Raw genomic sequence first — 27,983 nt, 5'->3', positions numbered from 1 at the left:
GCCCCGCTACCCCCAGGTGAGCTCCTGGTCCTCGGGGTTGGGGGGCAGGGCGCGGGTGACGACGCGGTGCCGATGGTGCGGGCGCCGTCGCGGAGGGTGAATCTCTGCCCCACCTCGAGCACCATTGGCTGGCGCAGCAGCAGCGTCAGCGCGTGTCCTCCCCCGGGCAGAACCAGCTCCTGGGTGGGGGGAGGAAGGGGGGGGTTATGGGGCAGAGATGTGGGGCTGGGATGTGGGGCTGGGTTATGGGGCAGAGATGTGGGGCTGGGATGTGGGGCTGGGTTATGGGGCAGAGATGTGGGGCTGGGATGTGGGTTGTGGGGTTGGGATGTGGGGCTGGGATGTGGGCTGGGTTATGGGGCAGAGATGTGGGGCTGGGATGTGGGGCTGGGTTATGGGGCAGAGATGTGGGGCTGGGATGTGGGGCTGGGTTATGGGGCAGAGATGTAGGGCTGGGATGTGGGGTTGTGAGGCTGGGTTATGGGCAGGGATGTGGGGCTGGGATGTAGGGTTGTGCGGCTGGGATGTGGGGCTGGGTTATGGGGCAGAGATGTGGGGCTGGGATGTGGGGCTGGGTTATGGGGCAGAGATGTGGGGGCTGGGATGTGGGGTTGGGATGTGGGGCTGGGATGTGGGGTTGGGTTATGGGGCAGAGATGTGGGGCTGGGATGTGGGGTTGTGAGGCTGGGTTATGGGGCAGAGCTGTGGGGCTGGGATGTGGGGTTGTGATGTGGGGCGGGGATGTGGGGGCTGGGTTATGGGGCAGAGCTGTGGGGCTGGGATGTGGCGTTGTGGGGGTTGGGTGATGGGGTAGAGCTGTGGGGCTGGGATGTGGGTTGTGGGGCAGCGCTGTGGGGCTGGGATGTGGGGCTGGGATGTGGGGTTATGGGGCTGGGATGTGGGGTTGTGGGCAGGGTTATGGGGGCAGAGCTGTGGGCTGGATGTGGGGTTGTGGGGCTGGGATGTGGGGTTGTGGGGCAGGGTTATGGGGCAGAGCTGCGGGGCTGGGATGTGGGGCTGGGATATGGGTTGTGGGGCTGGGATGTGGGTTTGTGGGGCTGGGTTATGGGTAGAGCTGTGGGCTGGGATGTGGGGCTGGGTTATGGGGCACAGTTAGGGGGCAGAGCTGTGCGGCTGGGATGTGGGGCTGGGTTATGGGGCAGAGCCATGGGGCGGGGTTGTGGGGCTAGGTTGTGGAATCATGGGGCTGGGCTATGGGGTTGTGGGGCTGGGCTATGGTGCAGAGCCGGGGGCAGGGTGTGTGGGGCAGGACGTGTGGGGTTGCCCCATAGCTCACCTTGTTGGGGGGCAGGGTATGTGGGGCAGGGTATGTGGGGCAGGGTATATGGGGCAGGACGTGTGGGGCTGCCCCATAGCTCACCTTGTTGGGGGGCAGGGTATGGGGGGCAGGGTGTGTGGGGCAGGACGTGTGGGGCTGCCCCATAGCTCACCTTGTTGGGGGCAGGGTATGTGGGGCAGGATGTGTGGGGCTGCCCCATAGCTCACTTTGTTGGGGGCAGGGTATGTGGGGCAGGGTATGTAGGGCAGGATGTGTGGGGCTGCCCCATAGCTCACCTTGTTGGGGGGCAGGTGTGTGGGGCATGTGTGTGTGGGGGCAGTGTATGTGGGGCAGGATGTGTGGGGCTGCCCCACAGCTCACCTTGTTGTGGGTGCAGGGTGTGTGGGGCAGTGTATGTGGGGCAGGATGTGTGGGGCTGCCCCATAGCTCACCTTGTTGGGGGGCAGGGTGTGTGGGGCAGGATGTGTGGGGCTGCCCCATAGCTCACCTTGTTTGGGGGGCAGGGTATGTGGGGCAGGACGTGTGGGGCTGCCCCATAGCTCCCTTGTTGGGGGGCAGGGTATGTGGGGCAGGGTGTGTGGGGCAGGGTGTGTGGGGCTGCCCCATAGCTCACCTTGTTGTGGGGCAGGGTGTGTGGGGCAGTGGTATGTGGGGCAGATGTGTGGGGCTGCCCCATAGCTCACCTTGTTGGGGGGCAGGGTGTGTGAGGGCAGGATGTGTGGGGCTGCCCCATAGCTCACCTTGTTGGGGGGCAGGGTATGTGGGGGCAGGATGTGTGGGGCTGCCCCATAGCTCACCTTGTTGTGGGGCAGGGTATGTGGGGCAGGGTGTGTGGGGCAGGACGTGTGGGCTGCCCCATAGCTCACCTTGTTGGGGGGCAGGATGACGCGGCAGGCGATGTCCCACGTCTGCGAGAACATCACTGGGGTGTAATGGGCCGCGAAGGGCTTGTGGCGCCCCCCCTCCTGCGGGCTCAGGACGTAAACCTATGGGGAAGATGTGGGGCTGACCCATAGCAGGACCCATAACCGGCCCCCCCATTGCCAGCTGCACAGCTGCCCCATCCCCACCCCATTGCTGCCCCATTGCTCAGCTCCATCCCCACCCCATACCCAGCCCCATTGCTACCCGATACCCAGCCCCACTGCTGCCCCATAACTTAGCCCCATTCCCACCCCATTGCTGCCCCATAACTTAGCCCCATTCCCACCCCACTGCTGCCCCATAACTTAGCCCCATTCCCACCCCACTGCTGCCCCATAACTTAGCCCCATTCCCACCCCATTGCTGCCCCATAACTTAGCCCCATTCCCACCCCATTGCTGCCCCATAACTTAGCCCCATTCCCACCCCACTGCTGCCCCATAACTTAGCCCCATTCCCACCCCATTGCTGCCCCATAACTTAGCCCCATTCCCACCCCATTGCTGCCCCATAACAGCCCCATTCCCACCCCATTGCTGCCCCATAACTTAGCCCCATTCCCACCCCACTGCTGCCCCATAACTTAGCCCCATTCCCACCCCATTGCTGCCCCATAACTTAGCCCCATTCCCACCCCACTGCTGCCCCATAACTTAGCCCCATTCCCACCCCATTGCTGCCCCATAACTTAGCCCCATTCCCACCCCACTGCTGCCCCATAACTAAGCCGCATCCCCACCCCATCCCCAGCCCCATTGCTGTGCCATAACCACCCCCATAACCCACCCCATGGCTGCCCCATCCCCATTGCTACCCCACATAGAGCCTATTGCTGCCCATTTCTGCCCCATAACCCAGCCCCATACCGACCCCATTGCTGCCCCATACCCACACCATCCCCAGCCCCATTGCTGCCCCATGCCCACCCCATACCCAGCCCCATTTCTGCCCCACACTAACCCCATACCCAGCCCCATGCCCACCCCACAGCTGCCCCATAACCACCCCATACCCACCCCATTGCTGCCCCATAACCACCCCATATCCAGCCCCATAACTCAGCCCCATTTCTGCCCCACAGCTGCCCCACCGCCCCCTTTACCTGGGCCTCCACCCTCTGGTGCGTGCTCAGGCTCCCCGGCTGCCCCACAACCATTCCCCTGCGCAGCTGCCCCATACCCACCCCATATCCAGCCCCATAACCACCCCATACCCACCCCATTGCTGCCCCATAACCACCCCATATCCAGCCCCATTTCTGCCCCATCCCCAGCCCCACAGCTGCCCCATGCCCACCCCACAGCTGCCCCATACCCACCCCATATCCAGCCCCATAACCACCCCATACCCACCCCATTGCTGCCCCATACCCACCCCATATCCAGCCCCATTTCTGCCCCATCCCCAGCCCCACAGCTGCCCCATGCCCACCCCACAGCTGCCCCATACCCACCCCATATCCAGCCCCATAACCACCCCATACCCACCCCATTGCTGCCCCATACCCACCCCATATCCAGCCCCATTTCTGCCCCATCCCCAGCCCCACAGCTGCCCCATGCCCACCCCACAGCTGCCCCATACCCACCCCATATCCAGCCCCATAACCACCCCATACCCACCCCATTGCTGCCCCATACCCACCCCATATCCAGCCCCATTTCTGCCCCATCCCCAGCCCCACAGCTGCCCCATGCCCACCCCACAGCTGCCCCATACCCACCCCATATCCAGCCCCATAACCACCCCATACCCACCCCATTGCTGCCCCATACCCACCCCATATCCAGCCCCATTTCTGCCCCATCCCCAGCCCCACAGCTGCCCCATAACCACCCCATACCCACCCCATATCCAGCCCCATAACTCAGCCCCACAGCTGCCCCACAGCTGCCCCAGCGCCCCCTTTACCTGGGCCTCCACCCTCTGGTGCGTGCTCAGGCTCCCCGGCTGCCCCACAACCATTCCCCTGCGCAGCTCCTCCCGCCGCAGCCCCCGCAGCAGCGCCCCCAGGTTGTCCCCGGCCTCGGCGTGCGCCAGGCTCTTGTGGAACATCTCAATGCCTGCAATGGGGCGCAGTGGGGCGGGATAGGGGGGGCTATGGGTGCTATGGGGCGGGATATGGGGGGCTATGGGGCGGGATATGAGGGGCTATGGGGCGGGATATGGGTGCTATGGGGCGGGATATGAGGGGCTATGGGGCGGGATATGGGTGCTATGGGGCGGGATATGGGTGCTATGGGGCGGGATAGGGGTGCTATGGGGCAGGATATGGGGGGCTATGGGGCGGGATAGGGGTGCTATGGGGTGGGATATGGGTGCTATGGGGTGGGATATGGGGGGCTATGGGGCGGGATATGGGTGCTATGGGGCGGGATATGGGGGGCTATGGGGCGGGATATGGGGGGCTATGGTGTGGGATATGGGTGCTATGGGGCGGGATATGGGTGCTATGGGGCGGGATATGGGTGCTATGGGGCAGGATATGGGGGGCTATGGGGCGGGATATGGGTGCTATGGGGTGGGATATGGGGGGCTATGGGGCGGGATATGGGGGGCTATGGGGCGGGATATGGGGGGCTATGGGGTGGGATATGGGTGCTATGGGGCGGGATATGGGGTGCTATGGGGCGGGATATGGGTGCTATGGGGCGGGATATGGGGCGGGATAGGGGTGCTATGGGGCAGGATATGGGGCGGGATAGGGGTGCTATGGGTGCTATGGGGCGGGATATGGGGTGCTATGGGGTGGGATATGGGTGCTATGGGGCAGGATATGGGGTGCTATGGGGTGGGATATGGGTGCTATGGGGCAGGATATGGGGTGCTATGGGGTGGGATAGGGGTGCTACGGGGTGGGATATGGGGGGCTATGGGGCGGGATATGGGGGGCTATGGGGCAGGATATGGGGGGTGCTATGGGGCGGGATATGGGTGCTATGGGGCGGGATATGGGTGCTATGGGGTGGGATAGGGGTGCTATGGGGCGGGATAGGGGGGGCTATGGGTGCTATGGGGCGGGATATGGGGTGGGATAGGGGTGCTATGGGGCGGGATATGGGGTGGGATAGGGGTGCTATGGGGCAGGATATGGGGCGGGATAGGGGTGCTATGGGGCAGGATATGGGGGGCTATGGGTGCTATGGGGCAGGATATGGGGGGCTATGGGTGCTATGGGGCAGGATATGGGGGGCTATGGGTGCTATGGGACAGGATATGGGGCGGGATAGGGGTGCTATGGGGCAGGATATGGGGCGGGATAGGGGTGCTATGGGTGCTATGGGGCAGGATATGGGGGGTGCTATGGGTGCTATGGGGCAGGATATGGGGGGTGCTATGGGGCAGGATATGGGGGGTGCTATGGGTGCTATGGGGCGGGATATGGGGGGCTATGGGGCGGGATATGGGTGCTATGGGGTGGGATATGGGTGCTATGGGGCAGGATATGGGGTGCTATGGGGTGGGATAGGGGTGCTACGGGGCGGGATATGGGGGGCTATGGGTGCTATGGGGCGGGATATGGGTGCTATGGGGTGGGATATGGGTGCTATGGGGCGGGATAGGGGTGCTATGGGGCGGGATATGGGTGCTATGGGGTGGGATATGGGTGCTATGGGGCGGGATAGGGGTGCTATGGGGCGGGATATGGGTGCTATGGGGCGGGATAGGGGTGCTATGGGGCAGGATATGGGGGTGCTATGGGTGCTATGGGGCGGGATATGGGGGGTGCTATGGGTGCTATGGGGGTCTATGGGGTGTTATAGCGGGTCTATAGGGGGACTATGGGGGGATATAGGGGGTCTATGGGTGGCTATGGGGGGATATGGGGGTCTATGGGGGGTCTATGGAGGTCTATGGGGGGGCTATGGGGGTCTATAGGGGTCTATGAGGGGCCTATGGGGGGATATGGGGGCTCTATGGGGGGATATAGAGGGGCTATGGGGGGGTATGGGGGGGTGCTATGGGGGGGCAATGGGGGGTTATAGGGGGTCTATAGGGGGACTATGGGGGGATATGGGGGGTCTATTGGGTGTGCTATGGGGGTCTATGGGGGGGCAATGGGGGGTTATAGAGGGTCTATGGGGGGCAATGGGGGGATATGGGGGGTCCCCGTGGGTCGCTGTGGGTCCCCATGGGTCTCTATGGGTCCCTATGTGTCCCCGTGTGTCCCTATGGGTCTCTATGTGTCTCTACGTGTCCCCATAGGTCTCTATGGGTCCCTGTGGGTCCCCGTGGGTCGCTGCGGGTCTCTATGGGTCTCCATGTCTCTCTATGTATCTCTATGGGTCCCTGTGGGTCTCTATGGGTCTATGTGGGTCCCTATGTGTTCCTATGGGTCTCTATGGGTCTCTATGTGTCCCCGTGGGTTGCTGTGGGTCTCTATGGGTTGCTGTGGGTCGCTGTGGGTCTCTATGGGTCTCTATGGGTCTCCATGTCTCTCTATGTGTCTCTATGGTTCTCTATGGGTCTTCGTGGGTCGCTGTGGGTCTCTATGGGTCCCTATGTGTCTCTATGGGTCTCTATGGGTCTCTATGTGTCTCTATGGGTCTCTATGGGTCTCTATGGGTCTCTATGGGTCTCTATGGGTCCCTATGGGTCTCTATGGGTCTCTATGGGTCTCTATGGGTCCCTATGTGTCTCTATGGGTCCCTATGTGTCTCTATGTGTCTCTATGGGTCTCTATGGGTCTCTATGGGTCCCTATGTGTCTCTATGGGTCTCTATGGGTCTCTATGTGTCTCTATGGGTCTCTATGGGTCTCTATGGGTCTCTATGGGTCCCTATGGGTCTCTATGGGTCTCTATGGGTCTCTATGGGTCTCTATGGGTCCCTATGTGTCTCTATGTGTCTCTATGTGTCTCTATGGGTCTCTATGGGTCTCTATGGGTCTCCATGGGTCTCTATGGGTCTCTATGGGTCTCTATGTGTCTCTATGGGTCTCTATGGGTCTCTATGTGTCTCTATGGGTCTCTATGTGTCCCTATGTGTCTCTATGTGTCTCTATGGGTCTCTATGTGTCTCTATGGGTCTCTATGGGTCCCTATGGGGTCTCTATGGGTCTCTATGGGTCTCTATGGGTCTCTATGGGTCTCTATGTGTCTCTATGGGTCTCTATGTGTCTCTATGGGTCTCTATGGGTCCCTATGGGTCTCTATGGGTCTCTATGGGTCCCTATGGGTCTCTATGGGTCTCTATGGGTCTCTATGGGTCTCTATGGGTCCCTATGGGTCTCTATGGGTCTCACCGGTGACCACGGAGCGCAGGTGCCGGTTGTAGCCCAGGATCTCGCACTCGTCCCCCTTGCGGATGGTGCCGCGCTCCAGCGTGCCCGTGACAACCGTGCCCCGGCCTGCGGACATGGGGGGAGATGTGGGGAGATGTGGGGCAGGGGGGAGATGTGGGGCAGGGGGGACATGGGGGGAGATGTGGGGCAGGGGGGACGTGGGGGGAGATGTGGGGCAGGGGGGACATGGGGGGAGATGGGGGGAGATGGGGGGAGATGTGGGGCAGGGGGACATGGGGGGAGATGGGGGGAGATGGGGGGAGATGTGGGGCAGGGGGACATGGGGGGAGATGGGGGGCAGGGGGACATGGGGGGAGATGTGGGGAGATGTGGGGAGATGTGGGGCAGGGGGACATGGGGGGAGATGGGGGGAGATGGGGGGAGATGTGGGGCAGGGGGACATGGGGGGAGATGGGGGGAGATGGGGGGAGATGTGGGGCAGGGGGACATGGGGGGAGATGGGGGGCAGGGGGACATGGGGGGAGATGTGGGGAGATGTGGGGCAGGGGGACATGGGGGGAGATGGGGGGAGATGTGGGGCAGGGGGACATGGGGGGAGATGGGGGGAGATGTGGGGCAGGGGGGACATGGGGGGAGATGGGGGGAGATGTGGGGCAGGGGGACATGGGGGGAGATGGGGGGCAGGGGGGACATGGGGGGAGATGGGGGGAGATGTGGGGCAGGGGGAGATGGGGGGAGATGGGGGGAGATGGGGGGCAGGGGGACATGGGGGGACATGGGGGGAGATGGGGGGCAGGGGGACATGGGGGGAGATGTGGGGCAGGGGGGACATGGGTGGAGATGGGGGGAGATGTGGGGCAGGGGGAGATGGGGGGAGATGGGGGGAGATGGGGGGCAGGGGGACATGGGGGGACATGGGGGGAGATGGGGGGCAGGGGGACATGGGGGGAGATGGGGGGAGATGTGGGGCAGGGGGACATGGGGGGAGATGTGGGGCAGGGGGGAGATGTGGGGCAGGGGGACATGGGGGGAGATGTGGGGCAGGGGGACATGGGGGGAGATGTGGGGCAGGGGGGACATGGGGGGAGATGTGGGGAGATGTGGGGCAGGGGGGACATGGGGGGAGATGGGGGGCAGGGTGGACATGGGGGGAGATGTGGGGCAGGGTGGACATGGGGGGAGATGTGGGGAGATGTGGGGCAGGGGGGACATGGGGGGAGATGGGGGGCAGGGGGAGATGGGGGGAGATGGGGGGAGATGTGGGGCAGGGGGGACATGGGGGGAGATGGGGGGCAGGGTGGACATGGGGGGAGATGTGGGGAGATGTGGGGCAGGGGGGACATGGGGGGAGATGGGGGGAGATGGGGGGAGATGTGGGGCAGGGGGGGATGGGGGGAGATGGGGGGCAGGGGGACATGGGGGGAGATGGGGGGAGATGGGGGGAGATGGGGGTCAGAGGGGACATGGGGGGCAGGGGAAGATGGGGGTCAGGGGGAAGATGGGGGTCAGGGGGGGACATGGAAGGAGATGGGGTTCAATGGGGCTCAATGGGTTTCAATGGGTCCCAATGGGTTTCAATGGGTCCCCAATGGATTTCAATGGGTCCCAATGGGTCCCCAATGGGTCGCTATGGGGCGCTATGGGTCGCTGTGGGTCGCTATGGGTCGCTATGGGGCGCTATGGGGCAGTACCGGGGATGGAGTGCACGGCCTCCACGGGCAGCAGGAAGGGGCGCTCTGGGTGGCTCTGGGGTCTCATGGATCGCTATGGGGCGCTGTGGGTCGCTATGGGGCGCTATGGGGCGCTATGGGGCGCTATGGGTCGCTATGGGTCGCTATGGGGCGCTATGGGGCAGTACCAGGGATGGAGTGCATGGCCTCCACGGGCAGCAGGAAGGGGCGCTCTGGGTGGCTCTGGGGTCTCATGGATCGCTATGGGTCGCTATGGGGCACCATGGGTCGCTATGGGGCGCTATGGGGCGCTATGGGGCAGTTCCGGGGATGGAGTGCACGGCCTCCACGGGCAGCAGGAAGGGGCACTCTGGGTGGCTCTGGGGTCTCATGGATCGCTATGGGGCGCTGTGGGTCGCTATGGGGCGCTATGGGGCGCTATGGGTCGCTATGGGGCGCTATGGGGCGCTATGGGTCGCTATGGGTCGCTATGGGGCGCTATGGGGCGCTATGGGGTAGTACCGGGGATGGAGTGCACGGCCTCCACGGGCAGCAGGAAGGGGCGCTCTGGGGTCTCATGGATCGCTATGGGTCGCTATGGGGCGCTATGGGGCGCTATGGGTCGCTATGGGGCGCTATGGGGCAGTACCGGGGATGGAGTGCACGGCCTCCACGGGCAGCAGGAAGGGGCGCTCTGGGTGGCTCTGGGGTCTCATGGATCGCTATGGGGCGCTATGGGTCGCTATGGGGCGCTATGGGGCAGTACCGGGGATGGAGTGCACGGCCTCCACGGGCAGCAGGAAGGGGCGCTCTGGGGTCTCATGGATCGCTATGGGGCGCTATGGGGCGCTATGGGTCGCTATGGGTCGCTATGGGGCGCTATGGGGCAGTACCGGGGATGGAGTGCACGGCCTCCACGGGCAGCAGGAAGGGGCGCTCTGGGTCGCTCCGGGACGTCATAGGGCGCTATGGGGCACCATGGGTCGCTATGGGTCGCTATGGGTCGCTATGGGGCACCATGGGTCGCTGTGGGTCGCTATGGGGCGCTATGGGGCGCTATGGGGCAGTACCGGGGATGGAGTGCACGGCCTCCACGGGCAGCAGGAAGGGGCGCTCTGGGTGGCTCTGGGGTCTCATGGATCGCTATGGGTCGCTATGGGGCGCTGTGGGTCGCTATGGGGCGCTATGGGGCAGTACCGGGGATGGAGTGCACGGCCTCCACGGGCAGCAGGAAGGGGCGCTCTGGGTGGCTCTGGGGTCTCATGGATCGCTATGGGGCGCTGTGGGTCGCTATGGATCGCTATGGGGCACTATGGGTCGCTATGGGGCACCATGGGTCGCTATGGGGCGCTATGGGGTGCTATGGGGCAGTACCGGGGATGGAGTGCACGGCCTCCACGGGCAGCAGGAAGGGGCGCTCTGGGGTCTCATGGATCGCTATGGGGCGCTATGGGGCGCTATGGGGCGCTATGGGGCGCTATGGGGCAGTACCGGGGATGGAGTGCACGGCCTCCACGGGCAGCAGGAAGGGGCGCTCTGGGTGGCTCTGGGGTCTCATGGATCGCTATGGGGCGCTATGGGGCACCATGGGTCGCTATGGGGCGCTATGGGGCGCTATGGGGCAGTACCGGGGATGGAGTGCACGGCCTCCACGGGCAGCAGGAAGGGGCGCTCTGGGTGGCTCTGGGGTCTCATGGATCGCTATGGGGCGCTATGGGTCGCTATGGGTCGCTATGGATCGCTATGGGGCACTATGGGTCGCTATGGGGCACCATGGGTCGCTATGGGTCGCTATGGGGCGCTATGGGGCAGTACCGGGGATGGAGTGCACGGCCTCCACGGGCAGCAGGAAGGGGCGCTCTGGGTGGCTCTGGGGTCTCATGGATCGCTATGGGTCGCTATGGGGCGCTGTGGGTCGCTATGGGGCGCTATGGGGCAGTACCGGGGATGGAGTGCACGGCCTCCACGGGCAGCAGGAAGGGGCGCTCTGGGGTCTCATGGATCGCTATGGGGCGCTATGGGGCGCTATGGGGCGCTATGGGGCGCTATGGGGCAGTACCGGGGATGGAGTGCACGGCCTCCACGGGCAGCAGGAAGGGGCGCTCTGGGTGGCTCTGGGGTCTCATGGATCGCTATGGGTCGCTATGGGGCACCATGGGTCGCTATGGGGCGCTATGGGGCGCTATGGGGCAGTACCGGGGATGGAGTGCACGGCCTCCACGGGCAGCAGGAAGGGGCGCTCTGGGTGGCTCTGGGGTCTCATGGATCGCTATGGGTCGCTATGGGGCGCTGTGGGTCGCTATGGGGCGCTATGGGGCAGTACCGGGGATGGAGTGCACGGCCTCCACGGGCAGCAGGAAGGGGCGCTCTGGGGTCTCATGGATCGCTATGGGTCGCTATGGGGCGCTGTGGGTCGCTATGGGGCGCTATGGGGCGCTATGGGGCAGTACCGGGGATGGAGTGCACGGCCTCCAAGGGCAGCAGGAAGGGGCGCTCTGGGTGGCTCTGGGGTCTCATGGATCGCTATGGGGCGCTGTGGGTCGCTATGGGGCGCTATGGGGCGCTATGGGTCGCTATGGGGCGCTATGGGGCGCTATGGGGCGCTATGGGGCAGTACCGGGGATGGAGTGCACGGCCTCCACGGGCAGCAGGAAGGGGCGCTCTGGGTGGCTCTGGGGTCTCATGGATCGCTATGGGGCGCTATGGGGCGCTATGGGGCGCTATGGGGCGCTATGGGGCAGTACCGGGGATGGAGTGCACGGCCTCCACGGGCAGCAGGAAGGGGCGCTCTGGGTGGCTCTGGGGTCTCATGGATCGCTATGGGTCGCTATGGGGCACCATGGGTCGCTATGGGTCGCTATGGGGCGCTATGGGGCAGTACCGGGGATGGAGTGCACGGCCTCCACGGGCAGCAGGAAGGGGCGCTCTGGGTCGCTCTGGGGTCTCATGGATCGCTATGGGGCACCATGGATCGCTATGGGTCGCTATGGGGCACCATGGGTCGCTATGGGGCGCTATGGGGCGCTATGGGGCAGTACCGGGGATGGAGTGCACGGCCTCCACGGGCAGCAGGAAGGGGCGCTCTGGGTGGCTCTGGGGTCTCATGGATCGCTATGGGTCGCTATGGGGCACCATGGGTCGCTATGGGTCGCTATGGGGCACCATGGATCGCTATGGGTCGCTATGGGTCGCTATGGGGCGCTATGGGGCAGTACCGGGGATGGAGTGCACGGCCTCCACGGGCAGCAGGAAGGGGCGCTCTGGGTCGCTCTGGGGTCTCATGGATCGCTATGGGTCGCTGTGGGGCGCTATGGGGCAGTACCGGGGATGGAGTGCACGGCCTCCACGGGCAGCAGGAAGGGGCGCTCTGGGTCGCTCTGGGGTCTCATGGATCGCTATGGGGCACCATGGATCGCTATGGGTCGCTATGGGGCACCATGGGGCGCTATGGGGCGCTATGGGGCGCTATGGGGCAGTACCGGGGATGGAGTGCACGGCCTCCACGGGCAGCAGGAAGGGGCGCTCCAGGTCGCGGGGGGGCAGCGGGATGTGGGTGTCGATGGCGTCCAAGAGCTTCAGCACCGACTGCAGGCCCAGCTCCGGGTCCCGGTCCTGTGGGGCAGGGGGGGGGGGAGAGAATCTGTGGGTCACTGTGGGGGGGGATGGGGGGGGCTATGGGGGGGGTATAGGGGGGCTATGGGGGGTCTATGGGGGGCTATGGGGGGTCTATGGGGGGTCTATGGGGGGCTATGGGGGGTCTATGGGGGGCTATGGGGGGTCTATGGGGGGATATGGGGCATCTATGGGTGTGCTATGGGGGTCTATGGGGGAGCTATAGGGGGCTATGGAGGGTCTATGGGGGGCTCTATGGGCGGCTATGGGGGTCAATGGGGGGTGTCTAGGGGTCAGTGGGTGGCTACAGGTGCACTGTGGGGGTCTATGGGGGGCTATAGGGGGCTATGGGGGGATATGGGGGGCTATGGGGGGTCTATGGGGGGCTATGGGGGGTCTATGGGGGGCTATGGGGGGTCTATGGGGGGCTATGGGGGGCTATGGGGGGTCTATGGGGGGCTATGGGGGGTCTATGGGGGGCTATGGGGGGTCTATGGGGGGCTTGTGGGCGCTATGGGGGTCAATGGGGGGTGTCTAGGGGTCAATGGGGGGCTATGGGTGTTCTATGGGGGGGCTATGGGAGTCAATGGGGGTGCTATGGGGGGCTAAGGGGGTCAATGGGGTGCTGTGGGGGTCTATGGGGGGGTTATGGGGGGGCTATGGGGGTCTATGTGGTTCCTATGGGTCCCTATGGGCTCTCTATGGCTCCCTATGGCTCTCTCTGGTTCCCTGTGTGATCCCTATGGGTCCCTATGGGTCTCTATGGGTCCCTATGGGTCTCTATGGGTCGCTATGGGTCGCTATGGGGCGCGGTGGGTACCTGCAGCGCACATAGGGCTGACCCTATGACGATGGGGGTCCGGTCCCCGTCGAACCCGAACTCTGTGAGGAGCTCCCACCCCATCTATAGCTCCCTATGTGATTTCTATGGGTCTCTATGGGTCTCTATGGGTCGCTATGGGTCTCTATGGGTCGCTATGGGTCTCTATGGGTCTCTATGGGTCTCTATGGGGTCTCTATGGGTCACTATTGGTCTCTATGAGGTTTCTATGACTCTCTATGTGGTTTCTATGGCTCCCTATGGCTCTCTATGTGATCCCTATGGGTCTCTATGGGTCGCTATGGGTCGCTATGGGTCTCTATGGGGTTTCTATGGGTCACTATTGGTCTCTATGAGGTTTCTATGACTCTCTATGTGGTTTCTATGGCTCCCTATGGCTCTCTATGTGATCCCTATGGGTCTCTATGGGTCGCTATGGGGCGCGGTGGGTACCTGCAGCGCACATAGGGCTGACCCTATGACGATGGGGGTCCGGTCGCCGTCGAAGCCGAACTCGGTGAGGAGCTCCCACCCCATCTATAGCTCCCTATGTGATTTCTATGGGTCTCTATGGGTCGCTATGGGTCTCTATGGGTCTCTATGGGTCTCTATGGGTCGCTATGGGGTCTCTATGGGTCACTATTGGTCTCTATGAGGTTTCTATGACTCTCTATGTGGTTTCTATGTCTCCCTATGGCTCTCTATGTGATCCCTATGGGTCTCTATGGGTCGCTATGGGTCTCTATGGGTCTCTATGGGTCTCTATGGGTCGCTATGGGGTCTCTATGGGTCACTATTGGTCTCTATGAGGTTTCTATGACTCTCTATGTGGTTTCTATGTCTCCCTATGGCTCTCTATGTGATCTCTATGGGTCTCTATGGGTCGCTATGGGGCGCGGTGGGTACCTGCAGCGCACATAGGGCTGACCCTATGACGATGGGGGTCCGGTCGCCGTCGAAGCCGAACTCGGTGAGGAGCTCCCACCCCATCTATAGCTCCCTATGTGATTTCTATGGGTCGCTATGGGTCTCTATGGGTCGCTATGGGTCTCTATGGGGTCTCTATGGGTCACTATGGGTCTCTATGGGGTCTCTATGGGTCACTATGGGTCTCTATGAGGTTTCTATGACTCTCTATGTGGTTTCTATGTCTCCCTATGGCTCTCTATGTGATCCCTATGGGTCTCTATGGGTCGCTATGGGTCTCTATGGGTCTCTATGGGGTCTCTATGGGTCACTATGGGTCTCTATGAGGTTTCTATGACTCTCTATGTGGTTTCTATGTCTCCCTATGGCTCTCTATGTGATCCCTATGGGTCTCTATGGGTCGCTATGGGTCTCTATGGGTCGCTATGGGTCTCTATGGGTCGCTATGGGTCTCTATGGGTCGCTATGGGTCTCTATGAGGTTTCTATGACTCTCTATGTGGTTTCTATGGCTCCCTATGGCTCTCTATGTGATCCCTATGGGTCTCTATGGGTCGCTATGGGTCGCTATGGGGCGCGGTGGGTACCTGCAGCGCACATAGGGCTGACCCTATGACGATGGGGGTCCGGTCCCCGTCGAACCCGAACTCGGTGAGGAGCTCCCACCCCATCTATAGCTCCCTATGTGATTTCTATGGGTCGCTATGGGTCTCTATGGGTCTCTATGGGTCTCTATGGGTCTCTATGGGGTCTCTATGGGTCACTATTGGTCTCTATGAGGTTTCTATGACTCTCTATGTGGTTTCTATGGCTCCCTATGGCTCTCTATGTGATCCCTATGGGTCTCTATGGGTCGCTATGGGTCGCTATGGGGAGCGGTGGGTACCTGCAGCGCACATAGGGCTGACCCTATGACGATGGGGGTCCGGTCCCCATCGAACCCGAACTCGGTGAGGAGCTCCCACCCCATCTATAGCTCCCTATGTGATTTCTATGGGTCTCTATGGGTCGCTATGGGTCTCTATGGGTCGCTATGGGTCGCTATGGGTCTCTATGGGTCGCTATGGGTCTCTATGGGGTTTCTATGGGTCACTATTGGTCTCTATGAGGTTTCTATGACTCTCTATGTGGTTTCTATGGCTCCCTATGGCTCTCTATGTGATCTCTATGGGTCTCTATGGGTCGCTATGGGTCTCTATGGGTCTCTATGGGGTTTCTATGGGTCACTATTGGTCTCTATGAGGTTTCTATGACTCTCTATGTGGTTTCTATGGCTCCCTATGGCTCTCTATGTGATCCCTATGGGTCTCTATGGGTCGCTATGGGTCTCTATGGGTCTCTATGGGGTTTCTATGGGTCACTATTGGTCTCTATGAGGTTTCTATGACTCTCTATGTGGTTTCTATGGCTCCCTATGGCTCTCTATGTGATCCCTATGGGTCTCTATGGGTCTCTATGGGTCGCTATGGGGCACGGTGGGTACCTGCAGCGCACATAGGGCTGACCCTATGACGATGGGGGTCCGGTCGCCGTCGAACCCGAACTCGGTGAGGAGCTCGCGCAGCTCCAGCTCCACCAGCGCCAGGAGCTCGGGGTCCGAGACGGCGTCGGCCTTGTTCACGTAGACCACGACGTGGCGGACCCCCACCTGTGGGGCAGACCCATAGCGGCACATTGGGACACATAGAGACACATAGGGACACATAGAGACACATAGAGACCCCATTGAGACCCATAGGGACCCATAGAGACCCCATAGAGACACATAGAGACCCATAGAGACACATAGAGACCCATAGAGACCCATAGGGACACATAGAGACCCCATAGAGACCCATAGAGACCCCATAGAGACCCATAGGGACCCATAGGGACCCCATAGAGACACATAGAGACCCATAGAGACACATAGAGACCCATAGAGACCCCATAGAGACCCATAGAGACCCCACAGAGACCCATAGAGACCCATAGGGACCCATAGAGACCCCATAGAGACCCATAGAGAACCACAGAGACCCATAGAGACCCAGAGTGGCACATTGGGGACCCATAGGGACACATAGAGACCCCATAGATACCCATAGAGACCCCATAGATACCCATAGAGACCCACAGAGACCCATTGGGACCCATAGCGGCACATTGGGGACCCATAGGGACCCATAGAGACCCCATAGAGACCCATAGAGACCCACAGGGACCCATAGAGACCCATAGAGACCCCATAGAGACCCATAGAGACCCCATAGAGACCCATAGACCCCCACAGACCCCTCCATATACCCCCCATAGCCCCCCATATACCCCCATAGCACCCCATGGCTGCCCCATAGACCCCACAGCCCCCCCACAGATCCCCCCCATAGATCCCCCCCATAGGCTCCCACAGACCTCCCATAGCGCCCCATGCCTGCCCCATAGCCTCCCCATAGACCCCCATAAACCCTCCATAGATCACCCTATACCCCCATAGCCCCCCCATAGGGCCCCATAGACCCCCATATCCCCCCATAGACCCCCACAACCCCCCCATCGCCCCCCATAGACCCCCATATCTCCCCCATATCCACTTCATACCCCCCCCATAGACCCCCATATCCCCCCCTATCCTGCCCCATATCCCCCTCATATCTCCCCCATATCCCCCCCCAGACCCCCATGTCCCCATGTCTCCCCCCATAGACCCCCATATCCCCCCCATATCCCCCTCATATACCCCCCACATCCCCCCCATATCCCCCCCATATCCCCCCCATAGACCCCCATATCCCCCCATATCCCCCCATGTCCCCCCCATGTGTCCCCCCATATCCCCCCCATAGACCCCCATATCCCCCCCATATCCCCCCCACAGACCCCCATATCCCCCCCATAGACCCCCATATCCCCCCATATCCCCCCATGTCCCCCCCATGTGTCCCCCCATATCCCCCCCATAGACCCCCATATCCCCCCCACAGACCCCCATATCCCCCCCATATCCCCCTCATATCCCCCCCATATCCCCCTCATATCCCCCCATATCCCCCCCATAGACCCCCATATCCCCCTCATATCCCCCCATATCACCCCATATCCCTCCCATATCCCCCCCATAGACCCCCATATCCCCCCCATATCCCCCCCATAGACCCCCATATCCCCCTCATATCCCCCCCATATCCCCCCATATCCCCCCCTATCTCCCCCCATCCCGCCCCACGGCTGCCCCACGGCTGCCCCACGGCCTCACCTGCTTGGCCAGCAGGAGGTGCTCCCGGGTCTGGGGCATTTGCCCATCGGTGGCCGCCACCACCAGGATGCAGCCGTCGAGGGGGGCGGTCCCCGTGATCATGTTCTGTGGGGCAGGGACGCGGCTATGGGGCACGGCTATGGGGCAGGGACATGGGGCACGGCTATGGGGCAGGGACGCGGATATGGGGCAGGGACATGGGGCAGGGCTATGGGGCACGGCTATGGGGCACGGCTATGGGGCAGGGACATGGGGCACGGCTATGGGGCAGGGACATGGGGCACGGCTATGGGGCAGGGACATGGCTATGGGGCAGGGACATGGGGCACGGCTATGGGGCAGGGACATGGGGAAGGGACATGGCTGTGGGGCAGGGACACGGCTATGGGGCAGGGACGCGGCTATGGGGCACAGCTATGGGGCAGGGACGCGGATATGGGGCAGGGACATGGGGCACGGCTATGGGGCAGGGACACGGCTATGGGGCAGGGATGCAGCTATGGGGCAGGGCTATGGGGCAGGGATGCGGCTATGGGGCACGGCTGTGGGGCAGGGACACAGCTATGGGGCAGGGACGCGGCTATGGGGCAGGGCTATGGGGCAGGGATGCAGCTATGGGGCAGGGCTATGGGGCACGGCTATGGGGCAGGGACGCGGCTATGGGGCAGGGACACGGGGAAGGGACATGGCTGTGGGGCAGGGCTATGCGGCAGGGACACGGCTATGGGGCAGGGACATGGGGCAGGGACACAGCTATGGGGCAGGGACGCGGCTATGGGGCAGGGCTATGGGGCAGGGACATGGGGCAGGGACATGGCTGTGGGGCAGGGACACGGCTATGGGGCAGGGACAGGGCTATGGGGCAGGGCTATGGGGCAGGGACATGGGGAAGGACACAGCTATGGGGCAGGGGGACTGCTATGGGGCACGGCTATGGGGCAGGGACACGGCTATGGGGCAGGGACATGGGGCAGGGACAGGGCTATGGGGCAGGGCTATGGGGCAGGGACATGGGGCAAGGACACAGCCATGGGCCAGGGGGACTGCTATGGGGCACGGCTATGGGGCAGGGACGCGGCTATGGGGCAGGGACATGGGGAAGGGACACGGCTGTGGGGCAGGGACACGGCTATGGGGCAGGGACATGGGGCAGGGACGCGGCTATGGGGCATGGCTATGGGGCAGGGCTATGGGGCAGGGCTATGGGGCAGGGCCACGGCTATGGGGCAGGGCTATGGGGCAGGGACACGGCTATGGGGCAGGGCTATGGGGCAGGGACATGGGGCAGGGACATGGCTGTGGGGCAAGGACACGGCTATGGGGCAGGGCTATGGGGCAGGGCCACAGCTGGGGGGCAAGGTCACTTTTGAGGTAAAAAAAGGCAATTTTGAGGTAAAAATCCCCACTCTTTCAGTGAAAAGCCTCATTTTTGAGCTAAAAACACCCATTTTTGAGGTAAAAAACGTCTATTTTCACTACAAACCCAATTTTGGGGTAAAAAACCCTGTTCTTGCCACAAAAAGCCTCACTTTTGACGTAAAAAAGCCCATTTTTGAGGTAAAAAGTCCTCTTTTTGAGGTAAAAACGTCCCTTTTTGGCACCAAACCCAATTTTGGGGTAAAAAAGCCCCGTTCTCACCACAAAAATCCTCACTTTTGAGGTAAAACTGGCCATTTTTGAGGTAAAAAAGGTCCATTTTCACCACAAACCCGATTCTGGGGTAAAAAGCCCCGTTCTCACCACAAAAATCCTCACTTTTGAGGTAAAAACTCCTGGTTTTGAGGTAAAAACTTCTGGTTTTGAGGTAAAAACGTCCCTTTTTGGCACCAAACCCCATTTTGGGGTAAAAAAGCCCCGTTCTCACCACAAAAATCCTCACTTTTGAGCTAAAAACACCCATTTTTGAGGTAAAAAACGCAATTTTTTGAGGTAAAAACGTCCCTTTTTGGCACCAAACCCAATTTTGGGGTAAAAAGCCCCGTTCTCACCACAAAAAGCCTCACTTTTGAGCTAAAACTGGCCATTTTTGAGGTAAAAAAGGTCCATTTTTGGCACCAAACCCGATTCTGGGGTAAAAAGCCCCATTCTGCCACAAAAATCCTCACTTTTGAGGTAAAAACTCCTGGTTTTGAGGTAAAAACTCCTGGTTTTGAGGTAAAAACGTCCCTTTTTCACCACAAACCCGATTTTGGGGTAAAAAGCCCCGTTCTCACCACAAAAATCCTCACTTCTGAGCTAAAACTGGCCATTTTTGAGGTAAAAAAGGTCCATTTTTGGCACCAAACCCGATTTTGGGGTAAAAAGCCCCATTCTGCCACAAAAATCCTCACTTTTGAGGTAAAAACTCCTGGTTTTGAGGTAAAAACGTCCCTTTTTGGCACCAAACCCAATTTTGGGGCAAAAAAGCCCCGTTCTCACCACAAAAATCCTCACTTTTGAGCTAAAACTGGCCATTTTTGAGGTAAAAACGTCCCTTTTTGGCACCAACCCCCATTTTGGGGTAAACCCCCCCCGAGGAGCCCATTTTTGAGGTCCAACCCCCCCCGTTTTGGGTGCCCCGAATCCAATCCCGTCCTGGCCTCACCTTGACGTAGTCGGCGTGGCCGGGGCAGTCGGTGTGCGCGTAGTGCCGCCGGGCCGTGGCGTACTCCACGTGGGCCGCGTTGATGGTGATGCCGCGGGCCCGCTCCTCGGGGGCGCTGTCGATCTCCTCGTAGGGACGGAACCGGGCGCTGCCCGACGCCGCCAGGACTGGAACGGACCCAAAACGGACCCAAAACGGGCGATTTTAACCCAAAAATGAGCCAAAAACACCCCGGGTTTGGGGGGGGGGAAGGGGGTTTGGGCACTTCCGGCCGCCATTTTGAGACCCCCGGCGGCCATCTTGTCCCCCCTCGGCCGCCATCTTGTCCCCTCTAGGACCACCCCCCCCATTGAAACTCACCAAAACCCCTTTTTCTCCCCATTTTGACCCAAAACCCACCGATTTTGGGGCACTTTGGGGTGTTTTGATGCCACTTAGACCCCCTCCAGCTGCCATCTTGCTCCCCCCGGCGGCCATCTTGGATCCCCTCAGCCACCATCCTGCCCCCCCCACTCCCAATTTCTCCTCTTTTTACCCCATTTTAAGCGCCCTAAACCCCCACTTTTGGTCCCATTTTAACCAAAACCCCTTTTTCTCCCCATTTTGACCCAAACCCCCCAGATTTTGGGTCACTTTTGGGGTGTTTTGATGCCATTTTAACCTCCTCTAGCCGCCATCTTGCTCCCCCGGCGGCCATCTTGGATCCCCTCAGCCACCATCCTGCCCCCCCCACTCCCAATTTCTCCTCTTTTCACCCCATTTTAAGCCCCCCAAACCCCCACTTTTTGCCCAAAACCCCTTTTTCTCCCCATTTTGACCCAAAACCTCGCACTTTTGGGGAGTTTCGATGCCATTTTAACCCCCTCCAGCCGCCATCTTGCGGCTCCCTCCCCCGGCGGCCATCTTGGATCCCCTCAGCCACCATCTTACCCCCCCCACTCCCAATTTCTCCTCTTTTCACCCCATTTTAAGCCCCAGAACCCCCACTTTTGACCCAAAACCCCTTTTTCTCCCCATTTTGACCCAAAACCTCGCACTTTTGGGGAGTTTCGATGCCATTTTAACCCCCTCCAGCCGCCATCTTGCGGCCCCCTCCCCCGGCGGCCATCTTGGATCCCCTCAGCCACCATCCTGCCCCCCCCACTCCCACTTTCTCCTCTTTTTACCCCATTTTAAGCCCCCAAAACCCAAACTTTTTGCCCAAAACCCCTTTTTCTCCCCATTTTGACCCAAAACCTCGCACTTTTGGGGTGTTTCGATGGCATTTTAACCCCCTCCAGCCGCCATCTTGCGCCCCCCCCCCCGGCGGCCATCTTGGATCCCTTCAGCCACCATCTTACCCCCCCCACTCCCAATTTCTCCTCTTTTCACCCCATTTTAAGCCCCCAAACCCCCCCTTTTGGCCCCATTTCTCCCCCCTCCCCTCACTCTTGGTGATGGCGGCCGTCAGCGTGGTCTTGCCGTGGTCCACGTGCCCGATGGTGCCCACGTTCACGTGGGGCCGGTCCCTCACGAAGCTCTTCTTGGCCTCGGCCGCCAGGCCCCGCCACTGGGGGGGCTTTGGGGGGGGGGGGGTCGGGGGTCAGGGCCCTATTGCTGCCCCATAGCCCCTATATGGGCCCCCCATAGCCCCTATATGGGACCCCATAGCCCCTATATGGGGCTCCTATACCCCCCCATAGCCTATATATGGGTCCCCCAAAACCTCCCCCATAGGCCCTATATGGGCCCTCCATAGCCCCTTTACGGCCCCCCCCATAGCCCCTATATGGCCTCCCCCATACCCCCTTTATGCCCCCCCCATAGCCCCTATATGGTCCCCCTACACCCCCTTTATGCCCCCCCCATAGCCCCTATATGGCCCCCCCAATACCCCCATAGTCCTTCTATAGGCCCCCCCTATACCCCCTTTATGCCCCCCCCATACCCCCTTTATGTTGCCCCCTATAGCCCCCCCATAGCCCCTTTATGGCCCCCCAATACCCCCATAGCCCCTCTATGGGCCCCCCTTTATGGCCCCCCCTATACTGGCCCCCCATACCCCCTATATGGCCCCCATAGGTAACACTCACCGTGGTCAGGGCGCTCAGGCTGCGGAGAGCTGGGGGGGGGAAGAAATGGGGGTCAGGAGGGGGGATATAGGGGGGATATAGGGGGATATAGGGGGGATATAGGGGATATAGGGGGATATAGGGGGGATATAGGGGATATAGGGGGGATATAGGGGGGATATAGGGGATATAGGGGGGATATAGGGGATATAGGGGGGATATAGGGGATATGGGGGATATAAGGGGGATATAGGGGGGATATAGAGGGGATATAGGGGGGATATAGGGGATATAGGGGGGATATAGGGGATATAGGGGATATAGGGGATATAGGGGGGATATAGGGGATATAGGGGGGATATAGGGGATATAGGGGGGGATATAGGGGGGATATAGGGGGGATATAGGGGGTCTATAGGGGATATAGGGGGGATATAGGGGGGATATAGGGGGTCTATAGGGGATATAGGAGGGATATAGGGGGGATATAGGGGATATAGGGGAGATATAGGGGGTCTATAGGGGATATAGGGGGATATAGGGGATATAGGGAGGATATAGGGGATATAGGGGGATATAGCGGATATAGGGGGGATATAGGGGATATAGGGGGTCTATAGGGGATATAGGGGGGATATAGGGGGGATATAGGGGATATAGGGGGATATAGGGGGGATATAGGGGATATAGGGGGGATATAGGGGGGATATAGGGGATATAGGGGGTCTATAGGGGATATGGGGGATATAAGGGGGATATAGGGGGGATATAGAGGGGATATAGGGGGGATATAGGGGATATAGGGGGGATATAGGGGGGATATAGGGGATATAGGGGATATAGGGGATATAGGGGGGATATAGGGGATATAGGGGGGATATAGGGGATATAGGGGGGGATATAGGGGGGATATAGGGGATATAGGGGGGATATAGGGGAGATATAGGGGATATAGGGGATATAGGGGGGATATAGGGGATATAGGGGGGGATATAGGGGGGATATAGGGGATATAGGGGGGATATAGGGGGTCTATAGGGGATATAGGGGGGATATAGGGGGGATATAGGGGGTCTATAGGGGATATAGGAGGGATATAGGGGGGATATAGGGGATATAGGGGAGATATAGGGGGTCTATAGGGGATATAGGGGGGATATAGGGGGGATATAGGGGATATAGGGAGGATATAGGGGATATAGGGGGATATAGCGGATATAGGGGGGATATAGGGGATATAGGGGGTCTATAGGGGATATAGGGGGGATATAGGGGATATAGGGGGGATATAGGGGATATAGGGGGTCTATAGGGGATATAGGGGGGATATAGCGGATATAGGGGGGATATAGGGGATATAGGGGGGATATAGGGGATATAGGGGGGATATAGCGGATATAGGGGGGATATAGGGGATATAGGGAATACAAGGGAGATATAGGGGATATAGGGAGGATATAGGGAGTCTATACGGGATACAGAAAGACTATAGGGGATATAGGGGGGATATAGGGGATATAGGGGGGATATAGGTGGTCTATAGGGATATAGGGGGTCTATAGGGGATATAGGTGGGATATAAGGGATATAGGGAGGATAAAGGGGGAATACAGAACGTCTATAGGGAATATAGGGCGTCTATAGAAAGCCTATAGGGAATACAGAAGATCTATAGAAGATCTAAAAGTCTATAGGGGATACAGGTACCTATAACAGATACATCGGATCTATAAGAAACCTATAGAAAGTCTATAGGAAATACAGGAATCTATAAGGGATATACAAAGTTCTATAGGAGATATAAGGGGTTTACAGACAATCTATAGGAAATATAGGAAGTCTGAACAGGATATAGGAGTCTATACGGGATATGGGGGGGTCTATATGGGTTCTATAAGAGATATGGGGGTTTAAGGGGTTCTATAGGGGATATGGGGGGGATAAGGGGTTCTATAGGGGGCTAAAGGGGTTCTATAGGGGTTCTATAGGGGATATGGGGGGCTAAAGGGGTTCTATAGGGGTTCTATAGGGGATATGGGGGGCTAAAGGGGATCTATAGGGGTTCTACAGGGGATATGGGGGGCTAAAGGGGATCTATAGGGGTTCTATAGGGGATATGGGGGCTAAAGGGGATCTATAGGGGTTCTATAGGGGATATGGGGGCTAAAGGGGTTCTATAGGGGATATGGGGGCTAAAGGGGTTCTATAGAGGTTCTATAGGGGATATAGGGGGCTAAAGGGGTTCTATAGGGGATATGGGGGGCTAAAGGGGTTCTATAGGGGATATGGGGGCTAAAGGGGATCTATAGGGGTTCTATAGGGGATATGGGGGGCTAAAGGGGATCTATAGGGGTTCTATAGGGGATATGGGGGGCTAAAGGGGTTCTATAGGGGATATGGGGGCTAAAGGGGTTCTATAGAGGTTCTATAGGGGATATAGGGGGCTAAAGGGGTTCTATAGGGGATATGGGGGCTAAAGGGGTTCTATAGGGGTTCTATAGGGGATATAGGGGGCTAAAGTTGGGGTTCTATAGGGGATATGGGGGCTAAAGGGGTTCTATAGGGGTTCTATAGGGGATATGGGGGCTAAAGGGGTTCTATAGGGGTTCTATAGGGGATATGGGGGGCTAAAGGGGTTCTATAGGGGTTCTATAGGGGATATGGGGGGCTAAAGGGGATCTATAGGGGTTCTATAGGGGATATGGGGGGCTAAAGGGGATCTATAGGGGTTCTATAGGGGATATGGGGGGCTAAAGGGGCCTGGGTTCTATAGGGGATATGGGGGCTAAAGGGGTTCTATAGAGGTTCTATAGGGGATATAGGGGGCTAAAGGGTTCTATAGGGGATATGGGGGGCTAAAGGGGTTCTATAGGGGATATGGGGGCTAAAGGGGATCTATAGGGGTTCTATAGGGGATATGGGGGGCTAAAGGGGATCTATAGGGGTTCTATAGGGGATATGGGGGGCTAAAGGGTTCTATAGGGTTTCTATAGGGGATATGGGGGCTAAAGGGGTTCTATAGAGGTTCTATAGGGGATATAGGGGGCTAAAGGGGACCAATAGGGTTTCTATAGGGGATATGGGGGCTAAAGGGGTTCTATAGGGGTTCTATAGGGGATATAGGGGGCTAAAGGGGTTCTATAGGGGATATGGGGGCTAAAGGGGTTCTATAGGGTTTCTATAGGGGATATGGGGGGCTAAAGGGGTTCTATAGGGGTTCTATAGGGGATATGGGGGGGCTAAAGGGGTTCTATAGGGGTTCTATAGGGGATATGGGGGGGCTAAAGGGGATCTATAGGGGTTCTATAGGGGATATGGGAGGGGTTCTATAGGGGATATGGGGGCTAAAGGGGTTCTATAGAGGTTCTATAGGGGATATAGGGGGCTAAAGGGGTTCTATAGGGGATATGGGGGGCTAAAGGGGTTCTATAGGGGATATGGGGGCTAAAGGGGATCTATAGGGGTTCTATAGGGGATATGGGGGGCTAAAGGGGATCTATAGGGGTTCTATAGGGGATATGGGGGGCTAAAGGGGTTCTATAGGGGATATGGGGGCTAAAGGGGTTCTATAGAGGTTCTATAGGGGATATAGGGGGCTAAAGGGGTTCTATAGGGGATATGGGGGCTAAAGGGGTTCTATAGGGGTTCTATAGGGGATATGGAGGCTAAAGGGGTTCTATAGGGGTTCTATAGAAAATACGGGGGGCTAAAGGGGTTCTATAGGGGATATGGGGGCTAAAGGGGGTTCTATAGGGGATATGGAGGGATTAAGAGATTCTATAGGGGATATAGGGGGTCTATAGCGGGTTTATAGGGCTTCTATAGGGCATATAGGAGGATTAAGGGGACCTATAAGAGATATGGGGCGCTAAAGGGGGTTCTATAGGGGATATGGGGGGTTAAAGACCTATAGGGGACATGGGGGGGTTAAGGAGCTCTATAGGGGATATGGGGGGCTAAAGGGGGTTCTAGAGGGGATATGGGGGTATTAATGGGTTCTATGGGGGTTTGGGGGGTATTAATGGGTTCCATGGGGTTTTGGGGGGTATTAATGGGTTCTATGGGGTTTTGGGGGGTATTAATGGGTTCTATGGGGTTTTGGGGGGTATTAATGGGTTCTATGGGGTTTTGGGGGGTATTAATGGGTTCTATGGGGTTTTGGGGGGTATTAATGGGTTCTATGGGGTTTTGGGGGGTATTAACGGGTTCTATGGGGTTTTGGGGGGTATTAATGGGTTCTATGGGGTTTTGGGGGGTATTAACGGGTTCTATGGGGTTTTGGGGGGTATTAATGGGTTCTATGGGGTTTTGGGGGGTATTAATGGGTTCTATGGGGTTTTGGGGGGTATTAATGGGTTCCATGGGGTTTTGGGGGGTATTAACGGGTTCTATGGGGTTTTGGGGGGTATTAATGGGTTCTATGGGGATATTAATGGGTTCTATGGGGGTTTTGGGGGGTATTAACGGGTTTTGAACCCCGTTTTGGGTCGAATTCAGCCGCTTTTGGGGCCATTCCCCCTTCCCCTCCCCACGACCTTCACCGCGCCCCACCGCAAAGCCGTCCCAGTCCGTTTTTTCCCCGATTTTAACCCCTTTTTTGCCCGTTTTTGCCCGTTTTTGCCCCATTTCCGCGCCCCCTCCGCACCCGGTGCTCGGAGCCCGCGCAGCAGCGCCGCCGGCAGCGCCATGGCCGCGCCGTCCCCGCCGGAAGTCGCCTCAGGGGGAACTTCCGGTCGGCGGAAGGAGCCGAAGGGAAGCGGAAAGAGCCGAAGGGACCCGATGGGGGGAGCCGTAAAGCGCCGATGGGTGCCGTAAAGAGCCGAAGGGAGGCGGAAAGAGCCGAAAGGACCCGGGGGCAAAGCCGTAAAGAGCCGATGGGTGCCGTAAAGAGCCGAAGGGAGGCGGAAAGAGCCGAAAGGACCCGGGGGCAAAGCCGTAAAGAGCCGATGGGTGTCGTAAAAAGCCGAAGGAACCCGATGCGGGAGCCGTAAAGAGCCGACGGGTGCCGGAAAGAGCCGAAGGTAGACGGAAAGAGCCGAAGGGAGCCGAGGTGGGGGTGCCGTAAAGCGCCGATGGGAGGCGTAAAGAGCCGAAGGGACACGATGGGGAGAGCCGTAAAGCGTGGAAGAAAGACGTAAAGCGCCGAGGGGAGGCGGAAAGACCCGAAGGCACCCGATGGGGGGAGCCGTAAAGCGTGGAAGGAGGACGTAAAGCTCCGAGGGGAGGCGGAAAGAGCCGAAGGGGAAGCCGTAAAGCGCCGAGAGGCGACGGAAAGACCCGAAGGCGGAGTCGTAAAGCTCCGAGTGGAGGCGGAAAGACCCGAAGTGACCCATCCCTCCTCCCCATCGCCATTCACGGCCCCAAAACCCGCATTTTTCACCCCAAAACGGGTAGAAAAGCGCCCCAAAGGGGGGCGGGTTTATTGCAGGGGGATCTATGGGGCCCGTGGGGTCACGTGAAGCACAGGGAGAAGGCCCGATAGCCCAGGTTGGTGAAGACGTCGATCTTGGGGCTGTTCCCGGCCACCGTCAGCACCTGCGAGTGGGGCGGGGCTTAGCGTGACCACGCCCACTTTAAGCCCGCCCACCCATCTTTAAGCCCCTCCCCCTTTAAACCA

General features: G+C 59.5%; 1 protein-coding gene across 1 annotated transcript; it reads right to left on the bottom strand.

Moving 5' to 3' along the window:
* Positions 1 to 6: 6 nt before the first annotated feature.
* Positions 7 to 22,447, bottom strand: TUFM (Tu translation elongation factor, mitochondrial; the record flags this gene model as incomplete). Its single annotated transcript, XM_061443747.1, is given in 11 exon segments — positions 7 to 65; positions 68 to 179; positions 2,167 to 2,286; positions 4,136 to 4,287; positions 7,469 to 7,573; positions 12,618 to 12,750; positions 15,980 to 16,144; positions 17,732 to 17,836; positions 20,316 to 20,482; positions 21,744 to 21,873; positions 22,388 to 22,447. Coding segments are annotated over 11 exon segments (1,308 nt in total), but the record flags the coding sequence as incomplete, so codon positions are not given.
* Between the last annotated feature and the right edge of the window lie 5,536 nt (positions 22,448 to 27,983).

Source organism: Pezoporus flaviventris, unplaced genomic scaffold, assembly GCF_033815535.1.
Source record: "Pezoporus flaviventris isolate CSIRO_AGI_PZ_B2104156 unplaced genomic scaffold, CSIRO_AGI_Pfla_v1 ptg000512l, whole genome shotgun sequence".
In the NCBI taxonomy this organism is placed as follows: domain Eukaryota; kingdom Metazoa; phylum Chordata; class Aves; order Psittaciformes; family Psittacidae; genus Pezoporus; species Pezoporus flaviventris.
Note: the sequence above shows the minus strand (reverse complement) of the source record. Positions and strands in the feature narration are given on the sequence as shown.